Source organism: Mugil cephalus, chromosome 4 (assembly GCF_022458985.1).
Source record: "Mugil cephalus isolate CIBA_MC_2020 chromosome 4, CIBA_Mcephalus_1.1, whole genome shotgun sequence".
Classification (NCBI taxonomy): Eukaryota; Metazoa; Chordata; class Actinopteri; order Mugiliformes; family Mugilidae; genus Mugil; species Mugil cephalus.
The window spans coordinates 7,248,016-7,263,030 of NC_061773.1; the positions used below are offsets into that span (position 1 = coordinate 7,248,016).

Consider the following 15,015-nt stretch of genomic DNA (forward strand, 5'->3'; position numbering starts at 1 on the left):
ATAAAGATAACTGATTTATGTTCGGCTCTCTGCAATTTTATTTATTTATCTATTTTTTTTTCATTCTGAATTTCTTCATTCTTTATTATTTTTCAGGGCCTCACAAGATTATTAACCAGTTATGATTCTGTGGCACCAAGTGATTTTTTTAAAGCATGTATTGATTTAAAATGTTAATAAAAAGCAGAGAGTGTAATTGTGCAAACACTAATATGTACTATTTACAACTGGAATAAAACTATTAACATATAGTTATTAACATATATCTTTAGTTAACATGTGTCTCTGTCATTCCTTCTACCCCTGTAGCTTCACATTTTTATTTTTATTTTTTTACTAAAGCCGTGTCTTGTCAACTTCAACTATTCAACTTAAATTACATGTTATTAAAAAACCTATGACTCTCAGCTTAACAACCACATGAGGATAATGTTACTGTTTTGTCACAACCTCATGTTAGTCCAATGTTTTTTTATTCATAGAACTATTGTTTTTTGTTGTTTTTTTTTTTTTTTACGCTGCTTCTCTCCACCCCTTCAAAATTACCCCACATTCTCCACCCACAAAGTCTTTGCCGGCTGATGGCTTGACACATCTGAAAGCGAGAACCTTCTGCTCACAGCTCGCTGGGGTCCATCTGAATCTGACACGCTGATCCAGTGGTCTCACCTTGAACTGTTTTCAGGTGGTGAGTACTTTTGTCATGTGTTTTTAGTCTATTTATTTTGTGCATGTGAATATGGTTATGCATTTGTATTAAGAAAAGTCTTCATTTTTATCCAAGTTTATCCAAGTTCAACCATCTAATGCAGCCATTAACTGCCCATTCATAATTTGTAGGTTGCAGAATAGAGAATCAGGATGCTGTTTGGCTTTTTTCTACTGTCCTTTGTGTCTTTCCTGGACATGCAAATATGTTCTGCAGGTAAGAGGATTTATTTATTTATCTCAGACTTGTATTAATGCAGAAACAGCACTAATGCATTGGACCAATTCAACACCCTCTTACAATAATGGCCTAAGACATTTTTGGACAAAATTATTTTAATGACTTATACCATATATTCAGTATTTGTCTTATTTTTTTGTGTGTTTTCTGAAAAATGAGAAACAAATGACTTGGGCCATTATTTTAAGAGGGTGTCAAAAACAGATAATGTTAAATATAGATCTTGTGAGTGTGTCTTGATGCAGAAGATGATCTGATTGACAACCTTAGAACAAAAGACTAAAAGAAAAGTTCTCGCTTCTGGAGCCTGATATTTCAAAGTTCGACCCGGTCACTGCATTTCTAATTCAGTGTGGTGACAACTTTCTGTTTAGCCCTGCCAAATTCCTCTTGTTTTCTCTGCAGGATTTGGTAGAAATTTCTCAGGCTTCACATGAAATAAATACATAAACTGTCAGCTTGGATGAATATCAAAGTGTAGCGTTACATCCTGTCCAACTTTTGTGGAAAAACAGAAAAGGAAGCAAGCAAAGTGACAATCTCAAAGAAAACAGCCAATAAATCAACTCTATGGAGCAAACAAAGGCCCTGTGTGTCACAGTGACCAGAAATTGACAGGAGCTTGAAGAGCTTGTATACGTGTCATCTTTTGAAAAGGAGGATCTGATGGTTGTCAGGATCACCCCGTGGTGATGGATCCCCGAGGCCTTGGCCTGAATTGAGGCTTTTGATACTCTTTGACTGCCCCCCCAATCTCACAGTGCCATGGCATTGAGATGCTTTGAATTAATGCACTGCTCTAAATAGATTGTGGTGTGCAAAACTGTTTTCAAGTAGGAGAGGGGAGGGGCCGGAGCTCATGGATACCGGAAATCACTAAGGACTAGCGCAGTACATGTACCCCAAGTTTCACCTCAGACATCTCCAAGTCAGAGTTGAGGGGGGAGATAGCTCGAACACAGAGAAGTGTTTGTCTCTGCTAAATGTAAAGCAGCTGTGACAACAACTGTGAGGGGAAAAAATATATATTTATGTAATGTAATCACATCATTTGTGAACCCATCATATCCACCTTGTAAAACAGCAATTAGGATGTGCAAAGAACAAACCAGGGGAGGTGACAAATGTGTTTATTTTTTCATCTACACCTTAAATACAAGAACAAGGAAACATTTATAGGTAAATTATTGGCGAAAACCTGTACTTGAAAACTTCTTGACTCTTCTGCAACTGTATATTCTTTTGGCAAAACCCAATTATGCATAGTTTGGAAATGCAAGGCTTTCTAATTCATACAATCTAAGCCATTTTAGAGACTTAATAACACAGTAACAATAGTTCATTACTTTTCAGTAAGAGGGCATACATGGTAAAATAGAAGTTTCTCACTTTTTCACTTGACTACAGGTGCAGCACTCATAGTCGTGGTGTGAATAGGGATAAAACAGAAGAGATCAATGATCAAGTTATCAAGACACATTGCTGAGGGAGCAGGGCATGTTTTATCAATATGTTTAAAAAATATATTTAGTTAATAATTATTTTACCACTAGTGGTGTGAAATAAAATGCCAGGAGTCTCTGAAGTCTGTAGGGTTCATCCTCTGGGGATCAAAATGTCTCTTTAACATGTCATGGTGACCCATTTAATGCTTACTGAGATTAAAGTGATGAAAGTGGTGGATTGAGCAATTTGCAAAAAACTGCAATCAAACTAAAAACTGATTTATAATATGTTGCACTGACCAACATGTTCCTTCTCTTTCTCCTAATCATCAGTGCAATCAGAGCTGAGAATCACAACAATAAAGGTAGTTAATACTGAAGTTTCCCATCACTGTGAATACAAAGTTAAACTTGAAGTGAATTTTACTAAGTCTGTATTTTTCTCATAGCAAGAGCCATACACAATGTCCAAAGGCGACCAAATGGAAGGCTTTTGCATGGACCTGCTATCTGAAATAGCCAAGAAAGTGGGCTTCAAGTACAAGGTGCAGCTGGTGAAAGACGGTTCATATGGACGACAGGATGAGAACGGAAACTGGAACGGCATGGTTGGAGAGGTGGTGAGAGGGGTGAGTCCATGAAATATGGAATTTGAGGGTGTCAGAGTTCAGCAAACCCTTTTGCCACAGAAAAGGAGATTGTTGTTAGTGTGAAAGTCAAATGAACATGAACATGATGTTAAACCGAACTATTTCCAGGAGTTTCTGTATAGGATGCGGTGTGGGTAACATATCCTACAAATTTATTTGCACTCCCTGCAGGAGGCAGACCTTGCAATTGCTCCTCTGACTCTCACTGCAGCTCGGGAGAGAGCTGTGGGAATGACCAAACCATTCATGCAGACAGGAATCAGCATCCTGCTGAGGAAGGACATCTCAGAGGGAACAGGTCTCTTTGAATTCCTGAGTCCCTTCACAGCCGAGACCTGGGTCGGCATACTCATTGCCTACCTGGGGACTGCTGCTTGCATCTTCGTAGTTGCCAGGTGATGAAAGTAGTTTTATTTATGTGAAAGGGGTGATTATTATTTATTTAAATACGTCTATTGAGGCGCTTCTGTGAATTCTTTTCTTTGGATATTTCTAAGTTTTCTCTGTGGAAGTCCCCTGAGTACCGTCACATTAAAAATTAAAACATTTTTATGCAAAATGCAGGCTCAGTCCGTGTGAGTGGAATCAGCCACAGACTGAACAGAACGGGTTCGGTGTCCTCCACAGCCTCTGGTACACAGCTGGAGGTCTGACTCTACAAGGTAAACAGCAAAACAGGACACAATCGCATTTGTATGCCAACACGGTCCAAACCCGAAGTGACAAGAGCCTGTGTCCTTCATACTGCAAATTCTTTCCCCCTTGTCTCAAGGGATTTTTATTATTCTGTTTTTGTCTTTGTTTCAGGAGCTGGTCCCCACCCCAAAGCCCTTTCAGGACGTGTCATCTGTAGCACCTGGTGGATATTTACCATTGTACTCCTGGCTTGTTATTTCTCCAACCTCAGCTCCTCTAAAACCCCAGAGTCCACTCACCTGATGGTTAAAGGTTTTGAGGACTTGGCCAATCAGGACGTGATTGAGTACGGCTGCCTTTCTGGCTCCTCCACGCTTGCTTTCTTCAAGGTAAACAATGGTCTTCGTGTGGTTTGTTAAGACCCTCTAGAAATGATTTCTAATTGCCTTTTCCTCCATTCAGAATTCAAACAACCTTGTGTACCGCAGAATCTATGAACACATGGAGAGAACCAAAAGTTTTGTGTCTTCTATGGACGAAGGTGTTCAGCGCGCTAAAAAAGGCGACTTTGCATTCATTGGCGAGTCTGTGTCTCTGGACTTGGCAGTAGCACGTCACTGTGAACTGGTCAGAGCACATGAAGTTGTTGGCATGAGGGGATACAGCATTGCTGCCCCCCTTGGTGAGGCTGCTTATTTATTTATTTATTTTTATCATTGAGCAAGTAAAATTAAATAAAAAATGAAATGCTCAAATCAATATCGTGTAAAAACTCTCAATTTCCCCAAGGTTCTCCCATCATAAAGAACCTGAGTGTGGCAATCCTCCAGCTGAGTGAGGCTGGAGAGCTGGCTTACTTGCGAAGCAAATGGTGGGCCAGCAGCTGCATAGCAGACAAGGCCAAGTCTTCAGCTGTGCAGCCGCACAGCCTCAAGGGGATGTTTCTGGTACTTTCCCTGGGCCTTGGGCTGGGAATACTTCTGGCAGTCCTGGAGCTCACCGCAAAGAGTCGCAGCAGTGCAGCAGAGCAAAGGGTATGTGTTTACAAATCTATAAGTGAAAAATCTGTACATCTCAAGAGGGTTCATTAAGCCAAACAGTCATTATGTAAAGCTAAAAGTAACACTCCGTTATAAACTAGATTTCATTAAATGTAGAGAAAATACAGAATTTAGAATAAAATGAAATGTCTCACTGCAGTTTATCTTTACTCTTATATGTCTTTCCTGCAGAAGTCATGCTGCACTGTGCTGACGGAGGAACTGAGTCTGCGCTTGAGGACCGGCAATGCAAACAGATCTCAGGAAAATGTCGATAAAGACAAAGAAAAAGCATAGAAACAGTTTTAAAGCATGGCCTAGCCTGAAGTGTTTTTATTTTAACTTAAGTCTTAGTCTTGGTAGTCATGTTTGACAAAATCCTTAATACTTAATTTCTACTTAAAGCACAACATTTAAAAACTCGCATTTTATTAAAATATATAATTTATTGATTTTTAAGTACCAACTCTAAAATTTCAATGAAAAATCAAACATTATAGTTTCAAAATTAAAAAAAAAATACTGAAAACTGAACTAACAAATAGTGCTCATATGTTTATTACTTTCTAAGTTTACTGACTGTAACTCCTGCGTCATGCATCTGTTTGTACAGTTGGCAGTGGCATTGTGGAATCTTAACGTTTCTTTTAAAATAAACAATTTCATGCATAAAAACTGTGATTGTAAACATTTCAGCAAGACTAAAAAGAATAAAAATGGTCTAAGTGTGTAATTCTGCTTCGAGTGGACTTAGAAATGCTTTGTGTTGCCATCGGTAAAAAATAATATACCTTGTAACTGAATTGCAGCTAGTTTCATTCCTTTGCTAAGGAGATTCCCCATCTAGAAAAAACAGTGGTGATTTACAACGGATCTCTCTCATCTTCTGGTCAAACAGGGCCTTCATCTCCCTCTGCAGGGTGCCCTCACGCTGCTCTGCTCCAGCTGGCACACAGGAAGACACAAACTCCAGACTGTCAGTGCTGCCTCCACTGCTGCTGGATGCGCTGTCCGGCATACAGAGACCGTTGGGTATAGGTCTCACCTGGTTGCCGTAGTTGCTCTGCGTTTGTGCTTGCTGTGTCTGCCAGTGGAACGTCAGCTTGCGGTTCACCATCGGAGTATGAGCAGAGGTAGTCTGTTTTCTGGGGCAACTGTGTGAACGGACCTTCGTTCGCACTGCGGTGGATGGTCGGGAAGAGGCAGGAGCCTCTAAAGTCCGTCTGACCCTGGCAGGTGAAGGTGGAGGGATCATTGGAGAGGATTTGGCTTCAGGCTGTGGCACCGGTTGAGGGAGTGAGTCAGTTTGACTCTGCGTTTCTGGTGGTGGCTCTGGTTCAGTGGCAACATTCTTTTCTGGCTCTGGCTCTGGTGGTAATTCTGGTTCAGGCAGTTCTGGTTCAAGTATTTGAGCTGTGTGCTGCTCTGCATGCGTTGACTGTGGTAATTCGGGGGCTTCATTCTCCAGCTCCTCTTGAATTATTGAATTTTGGCTGTCAGGAGCAAAACCGTCAGGATAAGAAGGCTGGGAAGAGGTCTCAAGGTCAAAGCTTTCCGCTATCGCACAGGGAGCCACTGCACCGTGGTGGGAGTCAGTGGAGGACATCCGGCTGAAGATCCCTCTTCTTGTCTCTGGTGGTTCATGAATTTTAACTCTGTGAGCTCGCCTCACTGGCTCACTCATGGCCCCTTTGTTGAGGGCAGCCTTGGCTGCTGGCCCATGTACAATAGGAGACATTTCCCAGTTTCTGCTGTCCTGAGAGATGGTGTCCAGATCCTTGCGGAACAGAGCATGTCCATCTTCTGAGGACTGGACGGAGAAGTCCAGAGAAGGGTGCCTTTGGTGACCCTTCATATGCTTCTGGGCTGCTTTTTGGATGTGTTTTCTGGCTGCTTGCACAGCATTTGCGGGTCTAATCTGTTTCAGAAAAGGACAGCTATTATGAGACAGGGTTTTCAGACTAAGTTGCGATTAGACGTACAAGTTGTGAAAGGCAGTACCTTGCCTGACATGTCAAAAATAGCGACATGAACAAAGATGGATGACTCTGCCATTCCCTCCAGGTAGACATGCCGATAACCTACAAAAAAGAAACGTGTAAAATTCAACCATGTCCTTTTTCTCTTTTTTGTTCAACTGAAAGCAACTGAAAACAAAAATGGGATAACACATTGGCTTTAGTACTTGTTAAAAAAAAAGGTTGCTCATTTTGTTTCTTGCCGTCTTGCTCATGTAAGTCCATTATTCTCTCTTTTTCTCTTCAAAGAAAAACTCAGTGTTTATTAAAGTAGATGAATCCCCATTAATCCTAGAGGACCTTTCGCTAAATATTTAAATGTTGGTCTGTTGAACTTTGTGAATATAAAGCAGAAAAAGTTGTTTGTTGAGGAGCATGGATCGTTTACCAAGCAAACTAGAATGTAATTTTACTCCAAGCCGATTCTGGGTGTACCTGGCATCATGCTGGTTAATGCTACAGTCCTCTGTCCAATGAAATCTCGACCAATGGGATCATGATCCCACACTTGGAATCGCACCAGGGCGATCTGTGGCATAAGGATGTCAAAGACCAGGGTCTCCTCCCACATTGGGTTAAAACCTGAATGAAAGAGAAGTGTCAGAGACTGAAAAACATCTTGACGTGATTTGAATTTCAAGAGGGAGTGTCCACACATACCATTATCATCGACCACTTTGGTCTGCTGCTTGGAACAATCAACAGGTAGGCCGATGATCTCAACTTCAACAAAGGGGTCAATTATCTAAAAGCACAAAAACTCAGATAAACATGGATGATAAAGTATTTTAAGATACATTAAAGTTGAGGCTTTGATTTTATTGCCTACTATAATTTAGTCTCACCTCGCCTCTGTCCCCAAACATGGAGTCTTTGGGTTTGGGAAGTTGTTGTCCACTAATAATCTTCAGAACCAGCTGAGTCTTTTTTTGTCCTGGTAGCGGATCCTCCAACATGGGGTTAAAGGCAGCTGAGAAAAAAAAGATTAGTATTTACTACCCTCTCTAGCACAATGAAGGTTGTTACTTTCCTCCGCTTTCTGCAGACACCTACCTTTACACATGCACTTAGGCTTCAGAATATATCCGCAGTTCCCATTGCTTGAGAACTTGGCTTGGTACAGTTCAAGCATCCGACCTTCGGTTTGATAATTCATTGCAACTAGAACAAAGCATTTATAGGAATGAAAAGCTGCTACGATTTCAAAAGTAGCGTAAAACTGCTTTCGGTTTCTGTGATAGCTTTAGTTACCCATGTGGCAGCCCGTATTCCAGTACGGCTGTGGGTTGAAGTTGCTGGAATCAACTCTGTAGTTGGACGGGTAGACTCTCATAAGCTGGCGCTGGTTGAGACGCACCAACTCGCCTGGTTTGAGCTGCAAGATCTGGTTTGTGACAGTCTCGTTCAGGGACGATACCTGCCAGCTGTTTGTGAGTGCTGCAAGACAGAGGAAGTTGGCAGCAGCGTTAAGACTGCATTTCTAAAACTGTCATAAAAATGTAAACGTAAAATTCAAAGATTTTACCTTGTGATTCAATGTCATGCACACGGACAGATTTTGTGTACTTGACCAGGTCGGACAGAGCTCTGGACAACCTCATTGTTTTCCTTTTTCTAAAAGTAGAGGTGCAGACATGGAAGTGTAACCTCAGAGGACATGAATTCTAGATGGATAAACTACTCAACCAACTGACTGGACTTACTTTGGATGGTAAACTATTTGCGTCCTCTCTCGGCTGCTGCTGTGGTCAGATTCTCCATCAGACAGGTTGTTTTTCACACGCACTTTCTTTTTTCTCTAAAGAGAATAAAAAATTGGAATAAATCGAACAAGTCTAAGAAATACTACTTGCATTATCTGATTATGACTATTCCGTTGATGTTTTAGTAGTTGAGAAAATGAACAAGGGACTGACCTTTCTTTTAAAGCTCCTTATGATTGATCTGCCAAACCGTCTCTTCTTTTTGGGCTGATTAGGAGACGAAACACTATTCCCATCCTGAAACAGTGAGGCTGTAATTGTAACTCTATCTGTCTGTCTATCTGTCCACCTTCCTACATATCTTTCAAACTTTAATTTGCCTGTAAGTTATCGTCATCGTCGTCTTCCTCCTCTTCCTCATCCCCAGTGTCTTCATCAGACACATCCCCCTCCTCTACATCGGGATCAAGGTTTGCCGGCAGCTTCTTTCCCTGAACAAAAAAACAAACAAACAAACAAACAATTAATTACTAGACCATGTGTGACTGCGGTGTGTTCTTATGTTCTATATATTGCTACTGTATCTTCTGTAATTAGGTCAAGATAACATATACAGTAGCTGGAAACAGCTGTACCTTGACTAAAACCTTCCCTTTCAGGATCTCAGGGGACGGCAGCTTCTTGCATTCGTGCACGTTGACATTGCTCAAGTCCAGTTTGTCCTGCAGCACCTCTTTCAGATACTCAGCCATCTTCTTCTGCTGGGGCACAGTGCAGTGGTTCTCTATGGATAAGATCACTGGATACCTGTGGGTGAGGTGTTGAAACCTGAGCTGCCGTACCAGTGTGACAGGTATGATGCTTTTTATAGAAACAACTTGACAGAAAAATATGCGCATCATTATGAGGACACAAAAGTGCTTACTGTGATTTTGTGAAGGCATATTTGTTAATGGTTTCAATGACCTCTTTGAAGAGAATTTTGGATGTCAAGGTGTAACCATGATGGATAATGGGCTCTCCATCTGGTCCATCCCAGCAGTCCACTATAAGAGAGGAGAAATAAAGAACAGAGTTGTGCCTGTAACGTCCTTAGGGGAGTTATTATAACTTAAGTTCAGGAACAAGGAAAAAGATGTTTGTTAACCCTCTCCTTCTCTGTTCGTCTAATTTCTCCCCCACCCTCCCCATTCTGCCCTTTTCTTTCCTTCATTTACCATCTTTCATTACAGGAACCAGGGGAACGCGGAGCAAAAGCTTCCTGAGACGTGCCCCCACCCTGAGCCTCACTGCCTGGGTTCCTCTACCATCCTCCATCCATTTCCCTCTCATCCTGTCGGCCAATAAACTTCCTTTCTTAAACAGAGCAGAAGGTCTTCATTTGAAGGCCCTTACCCTCCACACAGCGACAGCCTGCCTGCAGAACATAGGCGTACATTTCCACTCTGGACTGAGACAGCAGCTGGTCTCCTGTCAGGTAGGTGTTGTGTGACGTAGCGATGAAGTAGTTGCTGAGAGGCTGAGTCATGTCCTGGTTCACCTGGTTGTGCTCAGGGTTGAAGATATCGCCTGCGGGGCTCCGCATGTAGTTGGTAAACCCTGAAAGTAGGAGGTGTTTTATTTGCACAGTGATGTCATGTCTGGTTTAACACGTGTGCTACAGATGTTGGGTCTTAAGCGAAGGTCCACACACCATCAATACCCAGCACCATATGCTGGAGGTTCTCAGGACATGGCTCAAACTTGGACACTATGTCAACTAGATGCTCTCTGGTCAGGCCACGCATCTAGAAATGAAACAAAATAGGAGTGTTACTTTATTTTGGATCCATTAATTTCTCTAATATATTTGTGCAGGCCGATGCTTCTGTTGTAAATTAGCTGCAGATGTTTTTTTATGCATGAGATGGGATTTTAAAGTGCTCTTCATAAATCTGGTTTGGTCCATCTTACTTGCTATCTTAATGTTTATGCAGGTATACTAGACAACAGTTCACACGTGCTTTTATACATTTTTTTGTTTCTTGTACAAGAATAATACACAGGATGTAATCTTTCCACCTGAAAGGACACATCTGTATGACTCATTTATACCTTCTGTTCAGTTTCCAGAAAGCGAGCAAGGTCGTGCAGATCCAAGACTTCTTTCTGGTTGCTGTAGGAGATCATAATCAGGTAGAGGTCTCTGCGTGTAGAAATCATCTTGTAGAAGGAACAGAATTCCTCAAAGCCCAGTGAGCCCTGGTTCTCATCCGTGTCTGCTTCCTGCAGATAGTGACAGAACTATTTTATGAGACAGAGATAACGCTCTCACTGTGTGCGATTGGAGATAACAACCCGGATGAAGAAATTATGTACCACCATATACCCATCTGAGGGATACTCTATATCTCTCTCACCATCAAAACAGAGCTTGTTCAACCTGAGCCTTTTTTGTGAGTCTATCATCAGGAGGGGTGCAGTGAGCTACTGAACTAAAGCAATACTGCAGAGTGACTGAAGCCATCTGTGGCAGCCATATGGCCTTCCTGTGGCTCTCTCCTGATCTGTTCTGCCAAAATACTGTATATACATATTTATCTGCTGGCACCATCTCCATCTTTGTGTCCTGCTGCTTCTCTCCCTGAAATGATGGATCACATGGAGAGCAGACCTCTCAGGAAATCAAGGGTTTTCCACTGTAAACGTGTCAATAATTCATCTTTTAGCATGGCGTCTCTGTGTTACCAGTTCTCACAGTGCATGCAGATCCTGGCGCCCTATCCTTCTGACACTCGACAATATGTTTTTATTTCTTGCTTCTTCCAAATAGCAAAGTCGTTTTCTGTTTGTCAACCACCAGACAGAAAACTCAACAGCTATTGTCTTGAGCTGTCATACATCCCTGGGGATACACCACCATGAATTTGAGGTTGAGGTTGCTATGAAATTTGTTTACAGTGTATACATTTTTGGCTAAACATCTACATGTCAGCATTGTTACAGTGAGTATATTGACATGTTTTTACCAAGTCTTGATCAATCTATTTTTTTCATCTACTGTAGATTGCACAAGTAAAACCGCAAGTCCGGTCACCAGTTAAATTATGTTATTGTATAACACAATCTGATTTATGTTCTGTAGCTACAAAGCGCAGGGGTTAGTGTTGAAAGAAGGTGATACTGACGTTAAATCAATGCGTGTATAAGGTCTTACTTGGAACATCTCTCTGACTTTCTGCTTGGGTAAATTCACATTGAGTTTGTGAAGCAGCTGGTGGAGTTCTCCAATGCTCAAGGTGCCATCTCCATTTTTGTCAGCCTCAGAGAAGGTCTGCTGTAACCATGTGCAGCTGCAGTTAAGGCTGAACCTCAAGCTTGTTGATCAGTTTGAAGCGTTCTTCAGGAACTAAATGTGTGTATATGTGAGTGAGAGGCAGCAAAAAGGATATTGATCACGGGTACGCTGCCTCCGGGCCAAACTGTCTTCATCACTGATGCCAGCCATGAGGTATTTCAGCCCAGTGATCCAGGTGCGGGCCTCCTCTGAGTTGGTGGAGACCAGATTCAGTGACTTCACCCGTTCCCCGTAGTAAATACTGAAGCAGCAGTTTGGGTCGAAGCGGTTGTCTGCATAGCGCCTGAAAATCTCTGATTTTTTCCCCTCAAAGACCTCATGGATGGAATCAATAGTTACTAAAACAAGAAAAGATGAGGGGGTCAATGATGGTTTTGAAGAACAACCTCATAATCAGTAAAAAACAAACATTTAACTCAAACTGACAACTTTTACTAATCTTTCAGACTTAAAGGGGAGTTGAACAGTTTGAACGTATTGTAGAATCATCGCTTAACATTCATACGTGAATGCTGCAACTCACAAAGAGATCAGAATTTGATTTGATTTGATTTAGTATATTTATGGAGCAAGGAACCATATATGGTCACACATTTTAAATCGTGTCCTTGTGCCTCTCAGTGAGATATGGAAGCATGTGGTTTTTTCAACATTTTCAGGTCAAATGTGGTCTGCTAGGTAGGAGCTTTATTAGGTACCATGAAGAGGTGTCCTAACGTCGTCTAATGTGATCATGTTGACAAGTGCCTGAGTATTATCTACTGGTTTCACTACATGTTTACATTTGTTTACCACATTTGTTTACCACTTAAGGGTTTCAGTAAATGTCCTATAAAGGTCAACAGTAGCCTCACTTAAGTATACAAGAGGTTTGATCAAACTGTTTTCGATTCTAGTGATATTAACTGATTTCACAGCCTGGTGTCCATAGCCACAAGTTAACTTGTGTAGTTTTCAGGTCAGTGATGATCACTCACTTTTGGCTTTGTCGTGTTTCCTGGAGGGCCGCCACCGGATGCAGGACCTGTGCTCGTCCAGGTAAAAGAATCGGACCAGTCCTTTCTTCTTCCCCTTCAGTTTGATCATCTGTGTGCCAGTCTGCATGGTGCACATACACCTCTCCACTGCAGGGCAGCACAAGGGGATACACTGTTCATGACCGTTCAGTCAAATGTTTCAGAAACCCACTGGAATAACGTCATCGTCATTTATTTACAGCCAACATCAGAGAGAGTCTGGGACTATCAAGTGTTGGTGACTAAACAATAGCACTTTCCAGTTAGGGTGCTGTATTATTATCATAAACAGAGGCTATTCAGAGTATATAAAATAGTACTAGACAGTGTTGTGTTTGTGTGTTGAAAGACAACATGGCAACCACAAAGGAATCCCTGAACCAGTCCAAACAATTAGGGGTTTACCATCAAGCACCAGTTTATGAGATTATAGAATGCGTCACACGGATTTGAGCGTCTGTTTACGTGTCCCATTCTTTAAGGAGAACATAGTCAATACTAAACTGATTATTGTCCAAATAACAACACCCTTAACTGCAATTATTTGTATCAAACTAATACGGACTATTTGTCCTGACTTTTTTTTATTTGATGTTGTTGTTGGATTTGTATGTTAATAGAGCTGATATAGGGGGAAAAAAAGAAAAAAAAACATAAAATCATTTTCATCAATTATTTTCTTGAAGTGTTCATTTGGGGTCATTGTTTTCTGTGCAGTGAAGCAGGTAACCTTTGTTTGTAATCTGAAGCTCAGATACATGTGACGCAACCTGGCGCTTCATTCAGGCTAATCCTAAAGGATTGTCTGCTGTCCATATGTCATTATCTGCTTCATTATCTATCATGTTTCAAACTCACAAGCCCTCGTTCAAAATGTTATTTTCATACGTGTCCAGTTAAAATGTACTTCTTCACTTTGCAGCAATCTATTGATATTCTGTAGTAGTCTGAGCTCTTTAGTGGTAGAATTAGTGAGTGAAACTTACCTATCTGGCCCAGTCTCCATTTAGGCTGTGCAACCACACTGCCACCAATCCAGAAAAACTCTTCTGCCAGTCTGGAGACGGAAGCTTTCTGCCAGAGTTTCGGGGAGCTCATGATGGACAGGGTGGGTGAATTCATGGCACTTGAGGCCTGTTTGGCCTGATGAGCGGAGCTCCTAGCTAGCGATGGGGAGAACCTTCCTGATGAGAGAGATCCCAAAGACTGAAAGGTGGTGGTTTTCTTAGGTGAAATAGAGGACAGTGGTTGACTACCACCCAGCCTTGGAGACACAGGTGCCATCGCGGGGCTGTTGTTCATCCCTGAACTGTGCATTTGGTTCCAGCTCTCCTGTCCCATTCACACCGCGCGAACCCACCTTCTTCCTCACTCTGCTGGGTCCTTCAGTCAAGTCTCTTTACAGCACCGCTTGTCTCAAAGTCAACATGTCCTCCTCTTCCCACGTGGGATCAGGGGAAAAATATTCCCATCCTGAAGGCTCATTCCATGTCATCTTGGCTCCAGTGATCCAGTGCCATGACTTCTTCTGTATTTGTTCATTTAGCATGCGGCGAAGGCTACTAGAGAAGAAGCATGCAACTTATGTGAGTCACTAAATCTTCCTCAAGCTGTAATCCTGGAGCCAGGCTTCAACCTTGCTTTCATGGAGGGATTTTCACACAGCCAGTAAGCCTCTGAAGAAAGAGAGTGGGATAGGGAGGGGTATAAATATTCAATAATAACCTCACGCGTAGGAGTGAAGATTAATATAAAGCATAGAAATTATAGTAGAATTAATAAGTAGCTGCTGTGATAGACAGTATTAGGATTTAAGGTCAGAGTCATTTGGCTGTTAACAGGCTTGAAGTTTACACATTTCAGCTGTACATAATTATTTCCCCCTAGAGGCAGCAGTGTGGCATACATTACATAGACCGATCTATCTATCTATCTATCTATCTATCTATCTATCTATCTATCTATCTATCTATCTATCTATCTATCTATCTATCTATCTATCTATCTATCTATCTATCTATCTATCTATCTATCTCAAATGTTGTCAGACCTTTTTCATGCGGTCAGGAAGGAAGGATCAGGAGGAAAAGCACAGCTGTACCAGCTATTTAATTAATCAATAAAGGTTGAATCAATTAAGCTGCTTCGGTTTCAGGCTCCTGGCGTTGTGCGCATGCTGTCTGCATACTGTCATGGTTTGCTGGGACATTTCACACAGCAG

The 15,015-nt window shown here is 41.7% G+C and overlaps 2 protein-coding genes across 2 annotated transcripts; one reads left to right on the plus strand and one right to left on the minus strand.

The window, feature by feature from the left end:
- Nucleotides 1–568: 568 nt before the first annotated feature.
- On the plus strand, nt 569–5,453 carry si:dkey-183j2.10 (glutamate receptor U1). Its single transcript, XM_047583970.1, has 10 exons — nt 569–688; nt 841–925; nt 2,728–2,759; nt 2,844–3,023; nt 3,216–3,439; nt 3,609–3,706; nt 3,852–4,069; nt 4,143–4,362; nt 4,470–4,714; nt 4,913–5,453. Exons 2-10 carry the CDS (start codon nt 862–864, stop codon nt 5,015–5,017), a joined length of 1,386 nt encoding a protein of 461 aa, XP_047439926.1. The 5' UTR covers nt 569–688; nt 841–861; the 3' UTR covers nt 5,018–5,453.
- On the minus strand, nt 5,204–14,386 carry plch2b (phospholipase C, eta 2b). The gene is made up of 20 exons (XM_047583969.1): nt 13,781–14,386; nt 12,756–12,902; nt 11,873–12,116; nt 11,638–11,767; nt 10,536–10,706; nt 10,135–10,228; nt 9,837–10,040; nt 9,367–9,487; nt 9,077–9,248; nt 8,822–8,932; nt 8,655–8,738; nt 8,442–8,536; nt 8,264–8,352; nt 7,990–8,175; nt 7,792–7,899; nt 7,584–7,708; nt 7,399–7,483; nt 7,174–7,320; nt 6,722–6,801; nt 5,204–6,638 (listed from the first exon to the last, which is right to left on the minus strand). Exons 1-20 carry the CDS (start codon nt 14,133–14,135, stop codon nt 5,547–5,549), a joined length of 3,840 nt encoding a protein of 1,279 aa, XP_047439925.1. The 5' UTR covers nt 14,136–14,386; the 3' UTR covers nt 5,204–5,546.
- Between the last annotated feature and the right edge of the window lie 629 nt (nt 14,387–15,015).